The following is a 21,201-nucleotide window of genomic DNA, read 5'->3' on the forward strand; positions in this document are numbered from 1 at the left end:
GCTTTTTACTCTTTTGATTCAGGCAAGAAAGGATGGACAAAATTGTATACCCATGTTTTTTAACTTGTTAAAAATGCTTTTGGCTTTAAAGGAGATTATTCAAAGTTGTTGAAACTAAAATTTTAAAAAGTTTTCATTGGATACAGCTTCGTGATACTAAAGAATATGAATGTGTAACACTTTCATTCCGTTTTTATAAATGAATCATTAAAAAGCCATATTCTATGTCAAGATCAGTGAATTTCAAACTGCAGGCAGTAGCGGGTTGAGAAATCATTTTAATGGGAAGTCATTAGCTTGGTTTTTTTAATAAAATATGATAAAACGGAATTTAAAAATCCAAATACATTGCAAGTAAAATAACACAATATGTGTGTAGGTATTCTGAGTCACACTAGCTACTAGTCTTTACCAACTGAAGATGACTTGTCTATGGCCTGTATATTTAGCAGTTACTCCTTATAATAGCAACAATATTATTTGGGGAGAAAGAAACATTCAGAAGTGTATTTATAGAGAATTTTAAGGAAAGACACCAAGAAATCGGTGGCAAGTCATCTGGATACTTCTATCAGGCAAAGACTTGAGAAGTGAAAAATCCAGATTTTAATTGCACTAGGGTTTTTCAAACCCTTCCTTTCAGTAGAGATAGAGAAATCATTTAACGTAAAAGTTTAAAAAACTAAATAAGAGCAGAAAAATAAATATGGTGCTAAGCCAGATCTACTTATGTTTTTAATAAATACATTTTTGTATAAAATAATTAAAATTTCAGCTTACACAGTATCATTTTGTACAAAAAATTTGTTTATTGGGGGAAAATATCTATATTATTATATTCCATTTAGAATAAATTAAAATGACTATCTAAAAATAATATGTCAGAATTATTTTTGGGGTGTGCATGATTCATCTAATAATTTAGAGATGGTTCATTTCTCATTAATTAGTTGTTTATAGATAATTTAATAAAGGAACAATTCATTCTTTAGTTTTCTATTAAAACTTGTAAAAACAAAAATATTGCTTTAGATATGTTTCTCACAGATGAAAATTATCTATGAAAAGGAAACTATTAAATACAAGAATATACTTTTAACTAGAGATTTAAATATATGTAATCTAAGTAGAGTCTGTCTTAAGGCAAAGCAAAATAACATTTACCACTTTAAAAATCATTCAGCCATATTGGTATAACATATGTAAAACATAAATTACCAGTTTAATTATTGCTGTTTTAAACTTGAGTTTTAAAATGGTAACAATTTTACCAACTACTTAAAATTTTTAAGTCCTTTTTATTTTTTCATGTTTATTATTATTCTTATTATTGTATTTATTTTTACATTTTAGAATGGCTGTCTTCTGTGTATAAACAGCAGTGGCTTGCTATGCTCCGGGCAGAACAGGACAGTGAGGTGGGGTAAGTATGTTACATCATACCATTGTTCATTTAAAAAAAAAAAAAACCTTAAAAAAAATTTTGTTGAAATATAGTTGACTTATAATATTGTGTTAGTTTCAGGTATACAGCAAAGTGATTCAGTTATAGATATTTTTTTTTCAGATCGGTTTCCATTATAGATTATTATAAGATACTGAATATAGTTCCCTGTGCTATACAGTAGATCCTTGTTGCTTTATTATTTTGTGTATAGTAATTTGTATCTGTTAATCCCATACTCTTAATCTGTTCCTCCCTTTCTTCCCTTTTGGTAGCCGTAAGTTTGTTTTCTCATCTTTGATTGTTTCTGTTTTGTATGTAGATTCATTTGTGTTATTTTTTAGATTTCACATACAAGTGACATCTTATTTCTTTGTCTGACTTACTTCACTTCGTATGATAATCTCTAGGTCCATCCATGGTGCTGCAAATGGCATTGTTTCATACTTTTGATGGCTGAGAAATAGTCCATTGTGTGTGTATGTGTATATGTATGTATATATAAACATACATACATATATACACAGAAGTACTTCCACACTTATTATTTGCTGTTTATACTGGCTCCTTGGTACAGGCAGTGTGAAGGCAGTGTGAATCCACCTGTGAGTATATAGAAAGGCTTTACATTTGATTTTTTTCTGCCTCTGATCCCTTTTAATTTATTTTTATACACCGGAGAACTTGCTGAGATAATAGTCTAGTTGTGTTTATGTTTAAACAGTTAAGTGTATGAAAGGGTTCTATAAACTCATGACAATGATCACAAGATTATTATCAAGTGTTCTTAGCTTCTACTTTATTTGTAATTTATATCCCACCTTTTCCCAGATGTATTCACAGCATACTTACCTTGCACAAAAACAGTAAGGTTGTTGAAATAAAAATAATAACCCCTCCCCAAAAATAAGAGTTATTTAATGGAATTCAGATTTGGAGCATTTTGTGATTGATGTATAACATATTTTATAAATCATCCTACTTCTTTTGTATATATTCAGTTTTTAAATGTTGAATGTGATTTATTTTTCAAGATTTTTTTCATCTATATCCTTTTTGAGTTTAATGTAGGGCCTCACCTAAGAGACTGAGCTAGAATTGGTGGTTTTCTTTCCCTCAGAAGTATATGAGTGTCTGGCCCCTAATGACACACTCTAGTCCTCAGATGCTACACATCCGCTCACTCCTGCAAGGCACTCCCTGGATTCTAGGTAATAATCTAGTAAAGTCTCCCTCCAGGGCTTCCCTCTTCTAAACTCTTCCACGTTTCCAACAGGATTGTCTTCCTAACTAGAACTGTGCGTTCACTTCCCTGCCTGAATACATCCAGGGACATTTGGTGATAGTTAGGGATTATTGCTTTATGTGTGACGTAGATTGTGTTAATGTTTTTTAAGTCCTTATCTTTAAGAAATACATGCTGAAGTATTTATAGATTAAAGGGTGTGATGTCTGGAGGGTCAACCTCAAAATAATCAGTTGGGAGGAATGTGGGGCGATGTGGGGTGGGAGTAAAACTAAACCAAGATTATTGAATCTGGACGATGAGAAAATTTGGCTCATTATGGTATTTTCTTTACTTTTACATGGTTGAAATGTTTCCTAAGAAAAAATGTTAAAGTAACAGAACAAACGCCTGGGAATTCTCTATCGTCTACAGGATGAGTTAAAGCTCCTACTAATGTGGCCTGTGGGGCCTTCAACAGTCTCTTCCAAATGCTTTCTTCATCTCCTCTCAGGCTCATTTTAGGCTCTAGCTGCACCAGATTCTTCATACATTTGCTTTCCCTTCATGCTCCAGGCCCTTTTTACCTGCTGTTCCTTCTACCTGGAATGTCCTTCCTCTGCACAGAGTTCACCCCTGAGCTCTAACCCCAACAAACTCCCTCTCAGGCACAGATAATACTTCCTCTGTGATGATCCTCACTCTAACCCCAGGCAGTGAATCTGTGCCTTCTTCATGCTCTTAACGTCCATTCTCTCCGTATTTTTATATCATTACTTATATCTGTTTCCCTACTAGATTGAGCTCTTGCATGTCAAAGACACGTCTTAGTAGATTTATTTACATTTAATATATTTATTTGATGATGATGATGATGATGATGGCCCCAGTATCTAGGTAGTTAATAAATGCTTTATATGAATGAATATATTATATTGCTTTTACCATTTGGAATTCTAAGCTAATAATAATGTCATTATATTATTACATCTTGAAATAACAAAGTTTCTTTTCATTGATTAAGGTTTTTAAAGTAAGGGGCCAAGTAAAGATTAATTGATAAAATCCTACAGCTGTTTTGTATTAAATACTCAGTTTGGTTGTACTACCTAAAAAATGGCTCATATGTGAAACAGTAATATCAAATGGTAGCTGATCTTAAATAATAGATTTTAATTTATTTTACTTAGTTGTTAGACTTTAAGTGTTTTATTTTCTTGGTAAGCAGAATTTCTCACAGATTTTTTTTCCTCTTCTCTGGTTTTACTGAGCCCTAGTGAAAGTATTCTGGAAGTCAGGGCAGTAAGTGAAAGCATTAAAGATTTAAAATTTTTTTATTTAGCAAAGGTAATGGGCGAGATTTAATCACTGAATTTGATTTTCATCTGTACCACAAAATTTTATTTTTAAATCTAGTAGCAAGTTTTTCCTTTTAAATGACAATTATTTTTCAAGTTTCAGTTGTCTGTTTTCTATGAGATTTCATGTCTTAATGTGTATTTCTAGGCCTCAAGAAATCAATAAAGAAGAACTGGAGGGAAATAGCATGAGGTGTGGTAGAAAGCTTGCCAAAGATGGTGAAGTAAGTATGTGCTGTAACTCTTCATATTCTTACACTAATTGTTACACTATTCGTGCAAAATACACAGTAATAACCACGATCCATGTCATACCTCAGAAGAGCTTTTTGGGTGCAGTTTCTGTAACATGATCTCCTGGGCAAGGAGCTACGTGCTCAGTGGTGATTCAGTCTTACTTGAGACTGTTGAACATTTTGGGTGTAGATAAGGGATATGAGAAGCGGATCCCTCAGCAATCCAGAAATTAAGATAAAGAAGTCAAATGGGAGCTGTACCATAGTCTTCGGAGTGAGTTTTTCTATTTTACAGTTACCCTAGGTCAGAGGCATTCAAACCCTTTGACTGCTACCCACATTAAGAATTAGGTTTTTCATGACCACCCAGTATAAATGCATAGAAATGAAACAAAAGTGTCATAGAACAATGCTCACAGCTGCTGTGTCCTAAGATTTATTTCTACTTAATTTTTCAAAACAGCTGATTCTAACTCATTGATTTTACTAAAGAGACATGAACTACATTTTTTTAAAACTCCACCCTAACTTAATTGTAATTTTCATCTTAAAAAAGAAATTGAGCCTCATTTAGATAACCATTTTGGTTATTTTTCTTCAATTTTTCCTTATTTTACTTTAATTTTAAAAAGATTATTTTGTTTGCGTTAAGAGTTGTGATAAATGTTCAGAGTATGGAAAGGGGATCGTATTTCCTTTATTCCTCAGTCCTCGTTGCTGCTTCCAGACCTCGTTCCACTGTCACCCCTAGCTGAGTCACAGCTCCTTTGAAGCACGTGCTTCTGCAGCACCACTCGCCGCTCCTACTGCGGTCACCACGCACGGGGCTCACTGGCTTGCCTTGTCAGTTCTTGCCTCAGTCACTCTTGTTGATTTTTAGTACCTGTTCCCTGACCTGCCTTCCCTCAGTGGTCTTGTGCTCCACCCTGACTCAGGTCCCCATTTCCTGTGAGCGTATCCTCAGTTTTTGTATTACTAATTAAGATACCCCTTCAAAATCTCCATTTCAAGCAGCCATTTGCAGACTCTACCTCCTGTTATCTTTCCAGTGCTCTCCCTCTGGTGCCTGGACCCCCCACACACAACTTTTAACCCCCACTGGCACGTACAGTACATTGTTCTTACTGTCTTGTCCCCATCACCCTCTCGCCACATCCTTGCTTCTTTCTTTACTTAACTGATGCTTTATGTTCCAGTCTTAAGATTGGTCCCTGGCTCATACTTTAAACTTCTCTTTTTCACTCTGTCACATCCACCTGGCCGAACCCCAGTTCTTGTTAGATTCCACCTTCCTGTGTGCTCCCTGCCTGCTTCTGTACAAATGAATGTGACTAAGGAACACCTTACATCCCGCCGAAGGTTTCACTTGAGTGTCTGTAACTGTAAACCTCAGGCAGCTCTTGGCTGCTGCGTGGTGGTCCTCCTACCTTTCTCCTGTGAGTTTATCCTCCCGCTCTCAGAGTAACTCTCATACCGTCTCAGAGGGGCAGTGCTACCACCCTTATTCTTGTCCGGTGGCCTTGCTTCTTTCACAAAATAAAAGCAAAAGGAAGAGACTCTGTACATCCTGTTACCAGTGCTGCTCCCCGTCCGCCTGCATCTCCAGCTGTGCGCTGTGCGCAGTGCTTTCCCTCTCCTTAGGCTGGGGGAGCTGTCTGCTGCTTTCCTCATCCGTCCCCTCCTCTGGTGGTGGACTCCCTCCCTTCTCACTGTTCAGAGGTTTGCTCCTACAGTCATCACCTCCCTCCCCTGCACCATCAGTTCCTCTCTTCTGTACCATACTCATTTAGCATATAAATGCCAGAGCATCACCCATCTTAAACCGTACCCTGACCCCACGGTCCCCTCTAGCTTCCACTCCATTTCTCTGCACCTGTTTTAAGCAAAACTCATTGAAAAAAAGCTGCTTGTATCCACTTCAATTCATTTACTCCAGTAAACTCAAGTGACAGTGCCATGCCGTCCCCAGGGATTCCTACATTACCAAATCAAGTAGCTTTTAGTCTTCTGAAAGCTCTTGGCAGCATGACCCACCTGTTCACTTACTCCTTCTAGGAGATTTTCTCCATTTGGCTTCCAGGACAGCATACTGTGCTGGTTTTTTCCTCCTTCATTGGCTGCTCCTTCTAAGTGTTGGCTGGATCCTTCTCCTCTCTTCTCAACACATGTTGTTGTGACTGGAGGTTCAGTACCGGGCCGTCTTCCCTGTCTGTGCTGTGTGTGCTCACGCCTCAGTGCTCTCAGCCTGTCCTGTGACTGCACACTGAGCCCTGACGCCTGTCTCCAGCTGCTCACTTGACGTCTTTTTTAGAACCCTAATAGCATTTCGTATCTGAAGGTCCTAGCTGAACTCTTTCGATTTTCGTTCCCAAACTCTTCCTTTCCAAGTATTCTCCAGCCCATAAATAGCCCCTGTGTTCATCATTTGCATAAGCTCCAAACTTAGAATTCTTCTTCCTTTCATTCCGTATCTGGTGTCCATAAGAAATTCCTTGTAATATGTATCTTTGAGAGACATTCTTAGCATATCTACCTGTACAACCCAAGTCCCAGCCACCCTTCTCTCCAGCTGGACTGTTGTAGCTTCATAATTGTGCTATTTTCCCTCTTGTTCTCACACATTCTGTTTTCCATACAACAGCCAAAGTCATCTTTTAAAAATACAAATTAGACCATGTTACCTCCTTGCCTGAAATTTTCCGTTAGCCTCTTACCACACTTAGAAGAAGGCCAAACTCTTCCTTACCATGAACTCCTAGGCCCTACATCTTCTGGCCCCTGACTGACTCTCTGAACTCATCTCCAGCTTCTTTGCCCCCTCTCAGTTACTGCCCTAGCCACACAGCCCATTCTGCTGTTCCTCAGACAGACCAAGCACGTTTTGACCTTCAGAGCTTTGTACTCGCTGTTCTCTTTGTCAGTCACTCTTACCCTGCTAGCTACCTGGTCCATGCCTTAACTGTCTCAGGACCCTGCTCACCTAGCATCTCTTCAGAGAGATGTTCACTGACCAGCAGTCTCCCCAGCTGCCAGCACCTGCCACCCTGTCACTCTCTCGGCATTCTATTCTGTCCTCTTCACTTTCATTCCATTCTGTGTGCATTGTTCGTCTCCTTCACACAAACATACACACACTAAAATATACATTTACTAGGGCAGAAACCAATTTACTGCTATTTCTTCAATGCCTAGAGCACTACCTGGCACAAAATATGTGCTCAGTAAGTATCAGTGAACTATTGAATTAGTGGTCTAATTCAGAGGGCCAACCAAACACTTGAAGCCCTACCTTTATTTCATTATACCACTCCGCCGCACCTCGTAGTCTCCCATGAACTGTTAGATCCTACTAAACAAACTTGTGAACCTCATGGTGTTTAAAATAACTCAGTTGTGTATCTGTCAGTTAGTTAAGGTATTTTAAAAATTCAGTTTAAACTAAAAAAAGAAAGAGTTCATCCATTTCTCCCACTCCCCTCATCTCTGGCAGCCACCAAATGTTGTCTGTATCTGTGAGCTTAGGGGCTTTTTTAAATACATACTTTTTTAGATTTTACACATAAAAGAGATCGCACAAGGTATCACTTAAAGTAGTTCAGCGTATTTTTAAAGCAGGATAAGTTTTAATGGATTCTTACTGCCTCTGTCTAGACTACTAGTCCGCAGAGCTACACCTACTTAGAGATGCAGTGGAAAGCCACACTGGTTCTGATAAAATCACAGTGTGGCGAGTTAATGAAACAGATCGTGAAGAGACAATATTAGGAAAGTACCTTAAGGAATAATGACTGCTTTTGCTGGCCTTGATACATACCATGTCTGTGTAGTAACCTTGTGTGTGTATCACAGATACATTCTGTGTAAGCCTTAAGGCACCGACAAAAAGGAGGGACCCATGAGAGAAATATTTGAAGTGGGCTAGAAAAAAAAGGCATTTTCAACTTTTTGTTTTGGACTTGGTAGTATGATAACCTGAAGTAAATCTTTCTTCTTTGTATTTTAGTACTGCTGGCGGTGGACAGGTTTTAACTTCGGCTTTGATCTGCTTGTAACTTACACCAATCGATACATCATTTTCAAGCGCAATACCCTGAATCAGCCGTGCAGTGGGTCCGTCAGCTTACAGCCTCGAAGGAGCATAGCATTTAGGTAGGGTGAGATCTTCCCACCCTCCTCTTCCTCACTCCAGAAGAACTATAAGAAATGAATTAAAACTGTAAATTACACCAACGATAGTAGAACTTTGGTAAGATACAAGTGACATGAACGTGCAAGGAGATGATAAGGCTCTACCCCTACGAAATGCATTAACTGTAAGTGCATCAAAACTCAGACCTGGAGCTCATGTGGCAGGAAGAAAGGGTAGGCTGTGGCATGAATGATACAGGATTGATGCTGTTCCTAGCAAATAAAAGGTCCAAACTGGAAATACAACATGGTGTTTTTATAAGAAAACATGTCTGGTGTTATCCTGAATTTTTTATAGGATTCCATACGTCCACCTTTGCCTAACAATTGAACTGGCAATGTTTTTCTGGAGAGGATGGTGACAAATTGGAAAATAGCTTAATGAACAGATTATTTAAAAGGCGTACATTTATATTTACCTTATACCTTATACAAAAATTAACTTAAAATGGATCAAAGACCTAAACATAAGAGCTAAAACCGTAAAATAACTCTTGGAAGAAAACATAAGAGAAAAACTTAGTAACATTGGATTTGACAGTGATGTCTTCAATGTGATACCAAAGCACAGGCACCACCAACAGCAAAAAGATAAATTGAACTTAGTCACAATTAAAAACTAGTGCGTCACTCAGAGATGGCGGCGCTCAGGTTGTCCGGCGTTACCAGAAGAGGCCTCACCTGGATAGTCCTGGGGCGCCACGCAGAGAATTTTGGTCTCAATTCAGAAAAGAGAAACAGCCAGTGGTCGCTGAGACAGTAGAAGAGGTGAAGAAAGAACTTATCCTGGTGTGTCCACCCTTACGAAGCCGAACATACATACCATCTGAAGATCTCCGGAGTCGTTTGGAATCTCATGTCAAAGAAGTTTTTGGCTCATCTGTTCCCTGCAGTTGGCAGGACATCTCCCTGGAAGATGTTCTTCTGAAGTTCAGTTTCTTGGCACGTGTGGCCGATGACTCCGGGCTTCACCTGATATGCAGAGTCAGAGATGTTCTTCATTTCTATTACGTGCCTGTTCAGGATAGATCTAAATTTGATGAACTTATTGCCAGTAATCTGCCTCCCAATTTAAAAATCACTTGGGGCTACGGAGTAGTTCAGAAGAGGAGCAAACACATTGGAATCATTTTTTTCCCCTGAAAAGGGAGCTGTTTATCAGACTTTTTGATACTTTTGCATGTGAAATGCTGTCAGAACTGTTCTTTAAACCCACCTTTTTTGTGGAAGAATGTATTCTCTCTCTTTTTTTTTATCATCATGAATTGAAAAATAACAGGATTTTCTCTTTTCACATTTGCTGAAACTTTTTTCTTTTTTTAGTGGAACCAGATCATTAATAATTTATGGAAATACTCTTTTCTGGAAGACACCATAATTAACTTGGGTTTAAGATATAAGGCTGTTAACATGTTCAGATGTGGGTTTTATTCTTTTTTCTTTTATGTTGAAGTATTGTCAGTTTGCGATGTTGTGTCAGTTTCTGGTGTACAGCACAATGCTCGAGTCACACATGGATATGCATATATTCGTTTTCATATTCTTTTTCACCATAAGCTACTACAAGATGTTGAGTATGTTTCCCTGTGCTGTACAGTAAGAAATGGGCTGTATTTCTGGCTCCGTCTTGTCTGGTTGTGGGAATTTGGGCAAGTTACTAAGAACCTCTAATCCTCAGTTTCTTCATCGATTAAATAATAGTGTAGTGATACTACTTCGTAAGGTTACTGTGAGAATTAAAGGAGACAGTAGAAGCCAGCAGCTTATTAGAGTTAACTGGAAACACTCAACATTCAATAAATCTGAGCAATTATTATTTAAAAAAAAAAAACTAGTGCATCAAAGGACACTCAAAAAAGTGAAAAGGCAACACGTGGAGTGGAAAAAAATATTTGCTAACCATATATCTGATAAGGAGTTAATATCCAGAATATATAGAAAACTCCTAAAAGTCCACCACAAAAAAAAATCTGATTCCAAAAATGGGCAGAGGACTTAAATAAACACTAATCATTAGGGAAATGGAAGTCGGAACCACCTCACACCCATTAAGATGGCTAATATCATAAACAAAACAAAAATGTTGGTGAAATCGTGGAGAAACTGAACCCTTGTGTATTGCTAGTAGGATTGTAAAATGGTGCATACTTTATGGGAAATGGTGTGGCATTTCCTCAAAAAATTAAACAATTAATTACCATATAACCCAGCAATTCCTCTTCTGGGTATTTGCCCAAAAGAATTGAAAGCAGGGACTCAAACAGATATTTGTACACATAGCAGCAGCATTCACAATAGCTGAAAGGTGGAAGCAACCCGAGTGTCGACAGATGAACAGATAAACAACATGTGATGTATATACCTGTGATGGAATTATTATTCAGCCTTAAAATGAAAGGAAATTCTGACACATGTTACAACATGAGCCTTGAAGACATTATGCTAACTGAAATAAGCCAGTTAACAGAAGAACAAATACTATATGATTCCACTCACATGAGGTACCTAGGCTAGGCAAGTTTATAGAGACAGACAGTAGGATGGTGACTGTCAGAGTCTGAGGTAAGTGGAAATGGGGAATTCTTGTTTACTTGGTACAGAATATCAGCTGAGGAAGAAGAAAAGGTTCTGGAGATGGATGGATGGTGGTAATGACTACTGAACAATGTGAAATGTGTTTAATGCCAAGACCTGTACACTTAAAAACGGTAAAAATGGTATATTTTATGTATATTTTACCACAATAAAAGCATATTTATAAATTATTTTTTATATCTGAGATATGTATAATAGCACAAGCTTGTAGATCTGCATGGAATCAGTATATAGTTTGAAAAGACTTTTTAAAGTCTTATCAAGTAAGAGACTTACAGAGACTATAGAGGGGAAAGTAAATGTTAAAGTGAGGTGGGGCTTATTTAAATGAATCTGGTTTAAAAATCATGTGTTTCTTTCCTTTGTGTGTGTTTTACTGTAGATTGCGTTTGGCCTCTTTTGATAGCAGCGGGAAACTGATATGCAGCAGGACAACTGGCTACCAAATCCTGACGCTCGAAAAGGACCAGGTGTGTTTGGTGACTGTTCTGTTCATTTTTTCATCATCATATTTGCCTTTTGAATCTTCTTTTGAAAATTCTTAAGTAGTAGTAACATTTCATTTAAAGATTGGTTTGAAAGTGTTTTGAAGGTTACGATGCAAGTACCGTGTTCACTTTGGCATAATTTACCCCCATCCTACCAGAAGTATAACTAAGACAGGAAAAAGGAAACACAATTTGATTTGAGGGGCAGGGAAAAGCTGACAATAGGGAAATAATTGTCCATCCTGAGCATGATCTTCAGAAAGTTCTGAATCTTAATTTTTTATCCACTGTGTTCATGAATGTATTTGTCTACACATTAATAGCAGAAGCCTTAAAGACAGTCCAGTATGTCTCCATAGCTCCTGGATATTAAGAGATATTATCCTCGTGCACAATAGGTTTCCAAAATGACAAACATCTGTAATGTTGCCAAAATTATCTCTAAAGCTATTTATTTCTTCTTGTATCACATATGCACGTAGAAGTTTCAGAATGTCGTGATGAGAAAGTAAACCTTTTTCAAAAAGTAAAATGAGAGCTGTCAAAATACTGAGGGAGTTTATTTCTATTAAAACTAACCAGCATTCCAAAGGACATACTGTTTTAATAAAGGGTTCAGAGCCTAAAGGTCACACAGATTGTGAGAAGTAAAGTGGTTTTCCTCAAACTGAAGAGACTCTCATAGAACATCAGAATTTAACATTGCAAGGAACCCTGGACGTGATGGTTCTAACATCACCTACCCTGTATGAGAAGCCCTTTAACAGCGTTCTTACGGAGGGTCCTCCAGCCATTGTTGGATCTCTAGTGACAGAGAGCTGACTCTCACATGGTGGGCAGTATGTGAGAAGGTAGATACATAATAGGAAGATCCAAATCCACCTCCATTAGAATTCTCTGTTGGTCCCTGTCACACCCTCTGGACCTGCATGGACAATGTCTGTCTTTACCTTCCACATGGAACTTCACTGAAAAATATCGTCATGGCTCAGAGCAGCCAGAGACTTAATTAAAAAGCACCAGGCCAAGATGGTAGTTTCTTTCCAAGTGTTCCTTGATTTGTTCACTTAACACCTGTGTGCCTGCTGCGTGCTAGGTTGTATGCTAGGAGTGGAGGAGATAGAAAGGGGCTTATGTTGTACAGCTAAGTAGTTGAGAGAGATGAGCTCAGAGAGTTTGTGGTATCGAGGGAGAAGTCTCTGACCTTTACTGTGGGGCTGGGGGAAGAGGAGAAGGGAAGACAGATCAGGGAAAACCTCTTCTCCTAGACAAGTTGAAAAGTGAATGGATACCTGAACCAGGCCTCGAATGATGAGTAAGGCAGCCAAGGAGCACATAGGTCATTCAAAGAACTGAGGTTTGGAAGAGGAACAGTTCAGTAGGGGTAGAGCCTGGGCAGGGCGGGCTGGGGATGGAGTTCTTCCTGAGATCTGTAGAGGGCTGTGGAAGGATTTTAGTGGAGGGGTTGTATATGTGTGTTTTACGTAAGTTATAGATGTTTATTGTAGAAAAAATAGAAAACAGAAATAAGCAGGGGAAGAAAGTCATACATAATCCACTGAGAGGTGGCACCACTGACATCTTTTTCTTCACATGTATCTTTTTTTTCCAAAGTTGTATCTTACTGTTAACCATTTTGTAACCTGCTTTTTTTCCACTTTGTTGTATATAACTTTTCTTGTCAGTAAATATATATCCACAACATCATTTTTGTTACTGCATAATAGTCACTTTAGATATACCATAATTTAAATAATTCTTGTTTTAAAGATGAATTCCAAGAAGTGAAATTCTTGTCAGATGGTGTATACATTTTCTAATGGCCAAATTGCCCTCCAGAAATAACTGTCCAAACTTACACTCCCTCCTGTAGTGCAGGAGAATATATGCAGCCTAGTGTATTATTGTTCTTTCTAATCCTTCTCCTAATATAATAAGTGGAAACAAATCATTTGTTCTGATTTTCATTTGTTTGGTTTCTGATACAGCTGGGTTTTTTATATACTTAGTGAACATACTGTGAAAATTGACCATTCATAATTGTTTCTTTTTTTAATTAAGGTATTTATGTTTTCTTGTTAATTTTAACAGCTTTTATATAAAGAATGATAACACTTATAATATGATCTACTTTCCCATTTTTGTCATTTGTCTTTCAACCTTCATGAAACAATCTGTGCCTTTAATGATTTCTTATTTTGATGTGATATTAGAGCCTTCTGCCTGGGGTTATATAGTTATCTGGGGGGTTTCTATTCTTTTTTTTTTTTTTTTTTAAATACAATTGGGTTCCATCCTGTGCTCACTGCCATCTTATCGCCCTCTCCACTTCCGGTACTGGCCCAACCATAATAAATGCCGGTGGATACATCAGCTGGAAGATTATCTACTACTTGTTCAGGAAAGTTAGCTGTAGGGATGCCCAGCTGTTTGGGGTGTGGGCTGTGGCCTCGTCTGGGCATTGGGCAGAGCCGCTGTCAAGGCGGTACCTGGACAAGCCCAACATAATGTATTTTATGTTCCGCCGGGACCTGCAGGGTGACGCCGACAACACGCCCTGGCGAGACCCTCACACCACTGACCCAACGGAAGGTGCCAGGCGACTGAGGCTGCGTCTCGGCCTTTTTTACTCCTTTCATTCAATTTTTTCATTGGAGTATTTTGATGATACATTTGAAGTGTATCATCAGTATATTTGAAATGCCATTTTTATCATATACTAAGTTCTTATATACTTGGTTTCATTTCTGAGATTCCTATTGTGTTACTAATTTTATTGTGGAGACAACAATACTTTGTTTTAGTTAGACTTGCTTTAAAAAGGATTTTAATACCAGTAATGCAAGTTCACCTTCATTCCCCTCTTTTCAGAAATCCTGGGGCTCTTTGTGCATGATTACTGTTCTCTATGGGGTGTCGAATCATTTTGTTGAGTTTCCTCTCAAAAAATCCTTTGAGAGTTTTGATTTATATTGTTAAATATATAAATATGTTGTGGGAAATTGGTATCTTCCCTTCTAGAATGTGGTATTGTCTACATTTAATTAGGTCTTGTGTCTCTCTAAAATTTAGGTACCCCCTCTATATTATTCCTATGTGTTTCCTGGAAGTATAGTGCTAAGTGTTTTGTATTTTAATTGCTAATATAAAATGAATCTTTTTAATAATAATTTTTGGTGACACATAGGAAAGCTAGCGATCTTTCTGTTTACTTTAGAACTGTCCCTCTCACAGGGCTATGCTAACTAGATTTGCTTTATAGAAGGATGTCTCAGAGATGTGTGAGGATTATAGACATGATAATGGCAGGAAGACAAGGTAGAGGGTGCTGTTATAATCCAGGTCAGAAGCTGTGTCCAGTTGAGCCTCCATCAGTCACTCAAATGTCCCAGTTTTAGTCTCTTCATTGCAGGAAAGCATGCTTCAGTAAAAAATGTAAAGCTCTAGATTGAAAGAGCATTTAAAAGTTTATTCTCCAAAATGTATAACAGTGAAACTAATGTATATTATTTCAGAGAATGTATCCAACTATTTAAAAAGTAGGAGTTCTCATTTCAGTGCTGTTGCTTATTCTCTGAGGATTTATTCTGTTCACCAAATGCTGTTGGTAAAGGGTTCCAAACAGAGAGCTGTAGCATGAGTGAGTGATGGTTCCATTTGCAGCTCTCAGGTGTAGTATCAACTCCCATCTCTGTGGGATTCCAAGGCACTCTCATGTATATTGATGTAACTGAACTGAAATTGATTTTACATAATAATGTGTTTTATGTTCCAAGAGACAAATAGCATGTTTGCATTAGATCCAGTGGGAAATCTTAGACCAGAGTGGGAACCATGATAATAATAACTTCCCACCTTCATCCCAAGGATGTGCTATTACATAAAGACCATCAGACATTGAAGCCAAATGAGAAGTGTGTACTTCTGGACTGTGTCTACTCATAAAATATGTAGGTACTTGATAGAATAGAATTTTTTCAATAATGAAAATAACTAGCATTATTGATTACTTAGCATATAGCTGGCTTTGCTGAGTCCTCTATGTGCTTTGTCTCATTCGATGCTCAGTATAATTCTATGAGGTAGATACTCTTACTGGCCCCATTTACAGCGAGGAAGCTGCAGTTGATAAGGTCAGTGACTTGCCCAGGGTCACACAGACAACAGGTGGGAGTTATGAGATTTGAGCAGTGATTCTCAGACACCAGATGCAAGCTTTTAACCACCATACTAACTTGCAGTTCACTCAATTCAACCATTTGTTTCTGTGTTTAATTTTCTATAATATTACCATTATCATTAAAGCTACAAATTTGTCTTATAGGAACAAGTTGTGATGAACTTGGACAGCAGGCTTCTGATCTTCCCTTTATATATTTGCTGTAACTTCCTGTATATATCTCCAGAAAAAAGAGCTGAAAATAATCATCATCCGGAAAATCCAGAAAACTGAGGATCTCATCAGCTTGAAACAGTAGCACTTTGAAAGCTTTTTTGGCCAGCTTTAATTTAATGACCCTAAGGATTTCACATCTAAGGTGACTAACAATGTCAAAGGCCTTATGAACTGTACAGATAATACAGAAGACTCTTCTTATCCTCATTACATTTCTATGCATCTATGGAAAAACATTTTAAAGCCAAGAAAATATCTGTCAAACCATTTCTGTTATAAAAATGTCGACTCATGCTTTTAATTCAGCATCAGTAGAAAATTGCTGTAGGTAAATCTCACATTTCTCTGTGACCAAATATGAGTTTAATTCTTAGCTTGAACTTTGATCCTACCTAATGTTGGTGAACCTCCGTTATCCGTCTGTTTTATTTTTATTTGGCTAAAAGAATGCTAAACAAATCATTTGAATGGCCAATCATAAATGCTCTTTCATTGGTGTGTTTAAAGCTTTTAATTTTTTAGCTACTCTTTATGATTCCTCCTCCTAGTCAAAAATGTTTTTAATCATTAATTTTTTTTTCATGGTTTTGAAGACTCAGCTGAAGAATGTTTTATTTAACTTAAGCGTTTTCATGCTATTTTATTTTGCTTTTTATTTAGCTTTCCTAGGATTTTAACAACAACAAAGTCAGCTTCAGACATTCAAATAAACTTGAATAGGGGAGAAAATCATTTTGACTTTGAGGCTATTGCTAGGCCTTACATGGTCTTTTTGACATTCTGTACAACTTTATTATTAGGTCATAGATTATTTATGTACCAAATATTACACTTTAAACATTATATTCTATGATCTTTATAATTATTTATGTTCAAATTTTGGTTGGGAATCTTATTTCCTACTTAAGCTCAGGACTTTATAACCTCTGAATTGAGTGCCTTTGAGTTACACATGCTGATAGAAATTTCATAGTAAATGTAAATAAGGTTGGAGGATATCATACAGAAGCTGACAATAAAGCATTAATGTACAAATAGAATTATTTTTGTCAAAAATGAGATGTACATTTGTCATGATTTATGTATGTTGGCTTCTTGTGTTTACTGCTGTTTTGAAAATAGCCATGCTCATCGTCTTCCCAGAGTGAGTACTTTTTGTGATTAATATATATTTTTAGTATGTTTATGAAGTGGGAATTACTTTTATGTATCTGTACAAATAATAAATATCCATTTGGAAGAAGAATAAATGAGCTATATAAAATGAACCAAAAAAAAAAAAAACTTAGTTGAAACCAGAATTTTTTTCAAGTTGGATTTTCTCCAATTAGATTTAACTTTTAGAATTTATTGCTAGTTTTTCTTTCTTAGTGATATGTCCACAGATTCATAAATCACTCTTTTCAAAATTCATCTTCATGGTGAATTTGAAGGCAGCTTTTAAAGGCCTCCCCCATATTCACTCCTAGGACTGTAGTTTAAACGTTTTTAATACAATAATTTGCTGTATCAATAGGCTGCATTTCTTGTTTTTGTATTTGGCTATAATTATATCTCTTTTCCATGAGATGCTTTTGTTTTTTTCCCATCTTACAACATCAGAGGTTCCTTACCTTTACATATTAAAGAATATAAGTACCAATCTTAAATTGAATTATTTGAATAACTGAATTTTTACATATCTTGGAAGTAAAGATAAAGTTTATTAGTGAGTAAAATTGATTATTTCATTTCACTCATATGAATTAATCACATTGGAATTACACACGCATGGTTCCTGTCCATTGGTTCTTTCCTGGCCAAATTGCGTGTCATTCACAAACAAATTAATTTACTTCTTCAGTCACAAGTAGGTTGTGTTCTCATTTGAGAAACTGGTCATTGTCAGCTGGTACTTTACATTGATAGTAAAGATCTGCTTTTGTTTTCTTACCAAATACTTTAATGTTTGCATACTTTTCTTTTTAATTGGAATATTTTCAATAAAATATTAAAAGTGCAGCTGAAGTATATAAAAACTGTTATATGAAAGCTTTTGTGTTTGTCAGCTTCTGCCTTCTTTTTTTAAGTCTTTTTTTAAGCTGCAAGAGCTAGAAAACAGTATTTACCCACTAATAATTACTTTTATTTGGCTATCAGTAAAGAGAAGGTCCTTAAGAGAAAATGTTCTAGAGTTCCATGCTAAATTATTAAAGAGGGATATGAGTGTACCTTTCCTTGAGGGGAGGGCAGTAATTAAGTTTATTTAATTTTTTTAAAATGGAAGTACTGGGGATTGAACCAGGACCTTGTGCATGCTAAGCATGTGCCCTACCCCTGAGCTATACCCTCCCTCCCACTTTTTTTTTTTTTTTTAAATAGATTTGGCTTGGAACTTAGCAAGGTAGGCAAAACTAAATGAACCATGGTAGTCACTCACTTTCTTACCAAGTGTTTCGCAGCCAACACTTTATCACATTTCAAGTCTTTCAGTAGGCTTGATTGCCACCATTAGTGAACAATTTTCAACATCAAATGCAAAAATAGGGTTACCAAGAGTCATTGTGGCTATCTAAATTTAATTAAAATTAAATAAAATTTAAAATTTACTTCCTCAAACACACTAGATACATTGTAAGTGTTTAACCACATGTAGCCAGTGACTACTGTATTGGGCAGTGCACATATAGAATATTTCAATCATTGCAAAATTCTATCAGAGTTGATCTAGAATATTAGACTGTTAACATTGAAACTATGTCAGAAGTTATATTCCCTTAAAGATGAACCCATGTGAGCCAGGGGTGCAAGAGACGATAGATAACTTGCCAGTCACCTGAAATGATACGTTGAATCATAATTTCAAATGATATGTTGAATGTGGACCTAAGCCACATGACTAAATTAAAAAACAGAGGTCATAGGACAGTTTCCTCCCAACCACAGAGATTCTTCCCAAGGTCCTTGTACAGGCATAAAAAAGCAAAACAGACAAACAAACAAAAACTTCAAACATCATCAGCAACTGTTACCTAGTGGTCAGGACTACTTCAAGGGGGGGAATAAATGACTCAACACACGCATCCATTTGTAGTGATAAAGTAGGATACTTTTGTAAAGGCTGCTGAATTTATTTAAAATTGACTTGCAAAAGGTAAAACAAAATTTAACCAAGGCTAGAGATGGTATATTTGCAGGGAAATACAGAGGATTAATGTTGATTCTATGTTAAGTACATACATACTTTACAGTTCGCCTTTATTGAAAAATTACTATCTAGTTGGGGAGGAAACTTACAAGCAAGTGTGATCACAAGTGTTGACCATACCCTTACCCTACCCTACAAAGAATCCATTAAAATGGCCATTAGAATGAGGGAACCTTAAACCATGTGTTGGAAACAGGGAGGCTTTTTCTTCCAGATACAGTGAAGACGTACAGCGCAAGATAATCTACATCCTGAGAGAGGGCAACTTGATCAGTAAATAAGCAAGCCCTGGCCAAACACAATTTTTATTCCACATCTTAAAGGGGAAAGAGCCATTTGGAGATACACCATTTCTTTTCCTGGCTAAAGTTAATCTCAGGACTGTCCCTTTAGGAAATTTACTCCTTTGGTTTTTCTCTTTCTTTTCTGTACTTTACTCCCCCCAACTCCCCGCCATACTGACTCGTTTACACCAATATTTAAATGTGCTTAAGTTTCTCCCATCTTCAAAAAACCTTACACATTTACTTCCCTCCATTGCATTTTGCCCTGCATCAGGCCGGACTTCTCAGGAGGGTTCTGCAAATTCTGTCTCCACTGCAAAAGCCATACATATACTCAATTCCGCTAAGACTTCCTGAGTCAACAGACTTTGTTGCTAAATCCTATAGGCTAGATGTGGTTTTTTCCATTACTTTTAATATTTAAAATTGACCACTTTGTTCTGCTTAAAAAGCAGCATTCTCTTAAAACTTCTCTGACCTCACAGTTTTCCCCCTCTCATCAAGTCTCCACATTACCCACAGTGTTCTCTAAATATACTCAGATGTGATTGCCTCCCATCCTCAAAACCCTTCAAAGGCTCTCTATTGCTTTTGCCTTAGGACTGCTGTCTTCCATAGCTTACAAGGCTTCTAGCCTTGTCTTGACGTTTTCACTCCGTGCTCCCTAGGTGCCTGCCATACTTCTTTAGTTCTCTGCTTTTAGCATGTCCTCTCCCATTGCCTCTTGCCCTGGCACATGCAGTCTCCTTTGCCTGGACAATCTCTTCCACCTGTCCCCCCACAAAAGCCACCACGTTTCACCTGGCTAATTTCTGTTCATCTTTAAGGTCTTGTTTGGGCATCATTTCCTCCTGGAAACCTTGACAACCTTCCCCCTCAAACCAGTTAGGTCCTGTTTTATGAGCACTCATAATATCTTGCTCTTCCCCTATCAGTGCACCGTGACCCTGTTTACTTGTTTGTGTCCCTCACTGGATTGCAAGCTACTGAAGAGCAGACTTCTTTTTCACGGATTAGTCCTCTGGTACATAGGTGTGCAATAAATATTTGTATGAGTAATTGTGTATTAATTACGCCTTTTTAAGTTTTATTTTCTGATGTTTTGACATCTGGAACTTTGCTGAGACTGCCTTCCCAGGGCTCGCTATTTCCCAGAAACAGCAAATGACTCCCCTTCTGAGTGTGACTTTCATATGCAAACCAGCCAGTGGAAAGCCCATACTCTCCAGCCACCTCCTTTATCAAACTCACAAGCCAAGGCATTATTCCTCTGCCCTAATGACCCCAGGGTCAGGTACCAACAGCTCTGGACAGCCCCTACATCCCAAGGCCCGCTGAAATTATTCAAACTTACCAAATTTATATCTGCTTTGCCAGCTTCCCTGCCTTTGCTCCTCCCTCCCACAAAACTCAATAAAAGCACTCATCCATGCTTTCTTTCCCCTTGCTCTCTCCGCCTCCTGACCCACACTCGTGTTTCCCCGTGTGGACTTTAACTGTTTGCGTTAAAGAATTAGAATTGGTTTAATAAGAAATATTTTATGCATGTGGACAAGATAAATGGAAAGAAAAACGGGGGGAAATGAGAACTGTGCTAGGGTGGTTTATACACGGCTTTTTCCAGACATTCTATAACATCAGGCAGTACATTTTAATGCCCACCATGGACACAAAAGATGGGGAAGCCATCGCGAAAGCGGGGCTGTAAGAGCGGAGAGGGTAGGTAGCTCTGCCCTTAACGGAGTTTCTGGGCTTAGAAAAGGCAGCATCGGGGCGGGGCCGCTTGATTCTGGGCAAGCT

General features: G+C 37.5%; 2 protein-coding genes across 2 annotated transcripts in view; both read left to right on the forward strand.

Annotated features, from left to right (window-relative positions):
- Positions 1–17,937, forward strand: part of GMCL1 (germ cell-less 1, spermatogenesis associated) — a 42,228-nt gene extending 24,291 nt beyond the window's left edge. Inside the window, exons 10-14 of the mRNA XM_032497740.1 lie at positions 1,354–1,423; positions 4,176–4,251; positions 8,267–8,412; positions 11,429–11,516; positions 15,859–17,937. Coding sequence (XP_032353631.1) covers positions 1,354–1,423; positions 4,176–4,251; positions 8,267–8,412; positions 11,429–11,516; positions 15,859–15,987 — 509 coding nt within the window. The 3' untranslated portion in view covers positions 15,988–17,937. The remainder of the gene's footprint in view (positions 1–1,353; positions 1,424–4,175; positions 4,252–8,266; positions 8,413–11,428; positions 11,517–15,858) is intronic.
- LOC116669026 (39S ribosomal protein L50, mitochondrial-like) lies at positions 8,424–10,373 on the forward strand. The gene is given in 2 exon segments (XM_032497741.1): positions 8,424–9,140; positions 9,143–10,373. Coding segments are annotated over 2 exon segments (504 nt in total). The 5' UTR covers positions 8,424–9,088; the 3' UTR covers positions 9,595–10,373.
- Positions 17,938–21,201: the final 3,264 nt, after the last annotated feature.

This window comes from Camelus ferus, chromosome 15 (genome assembly GCF_009834535.1).
Source record: "Camelus ferus isolate YT-003-E chromosome 15, BCGSAC_Cfer_1.0, whole genome shotgun sequence".
NCBI classification, from domain to species: Eukaryota; Metazoa; Chordata; class Mammalia; order Artiodactyla; family Camelidae; genus Camelus; species Camelus ferus.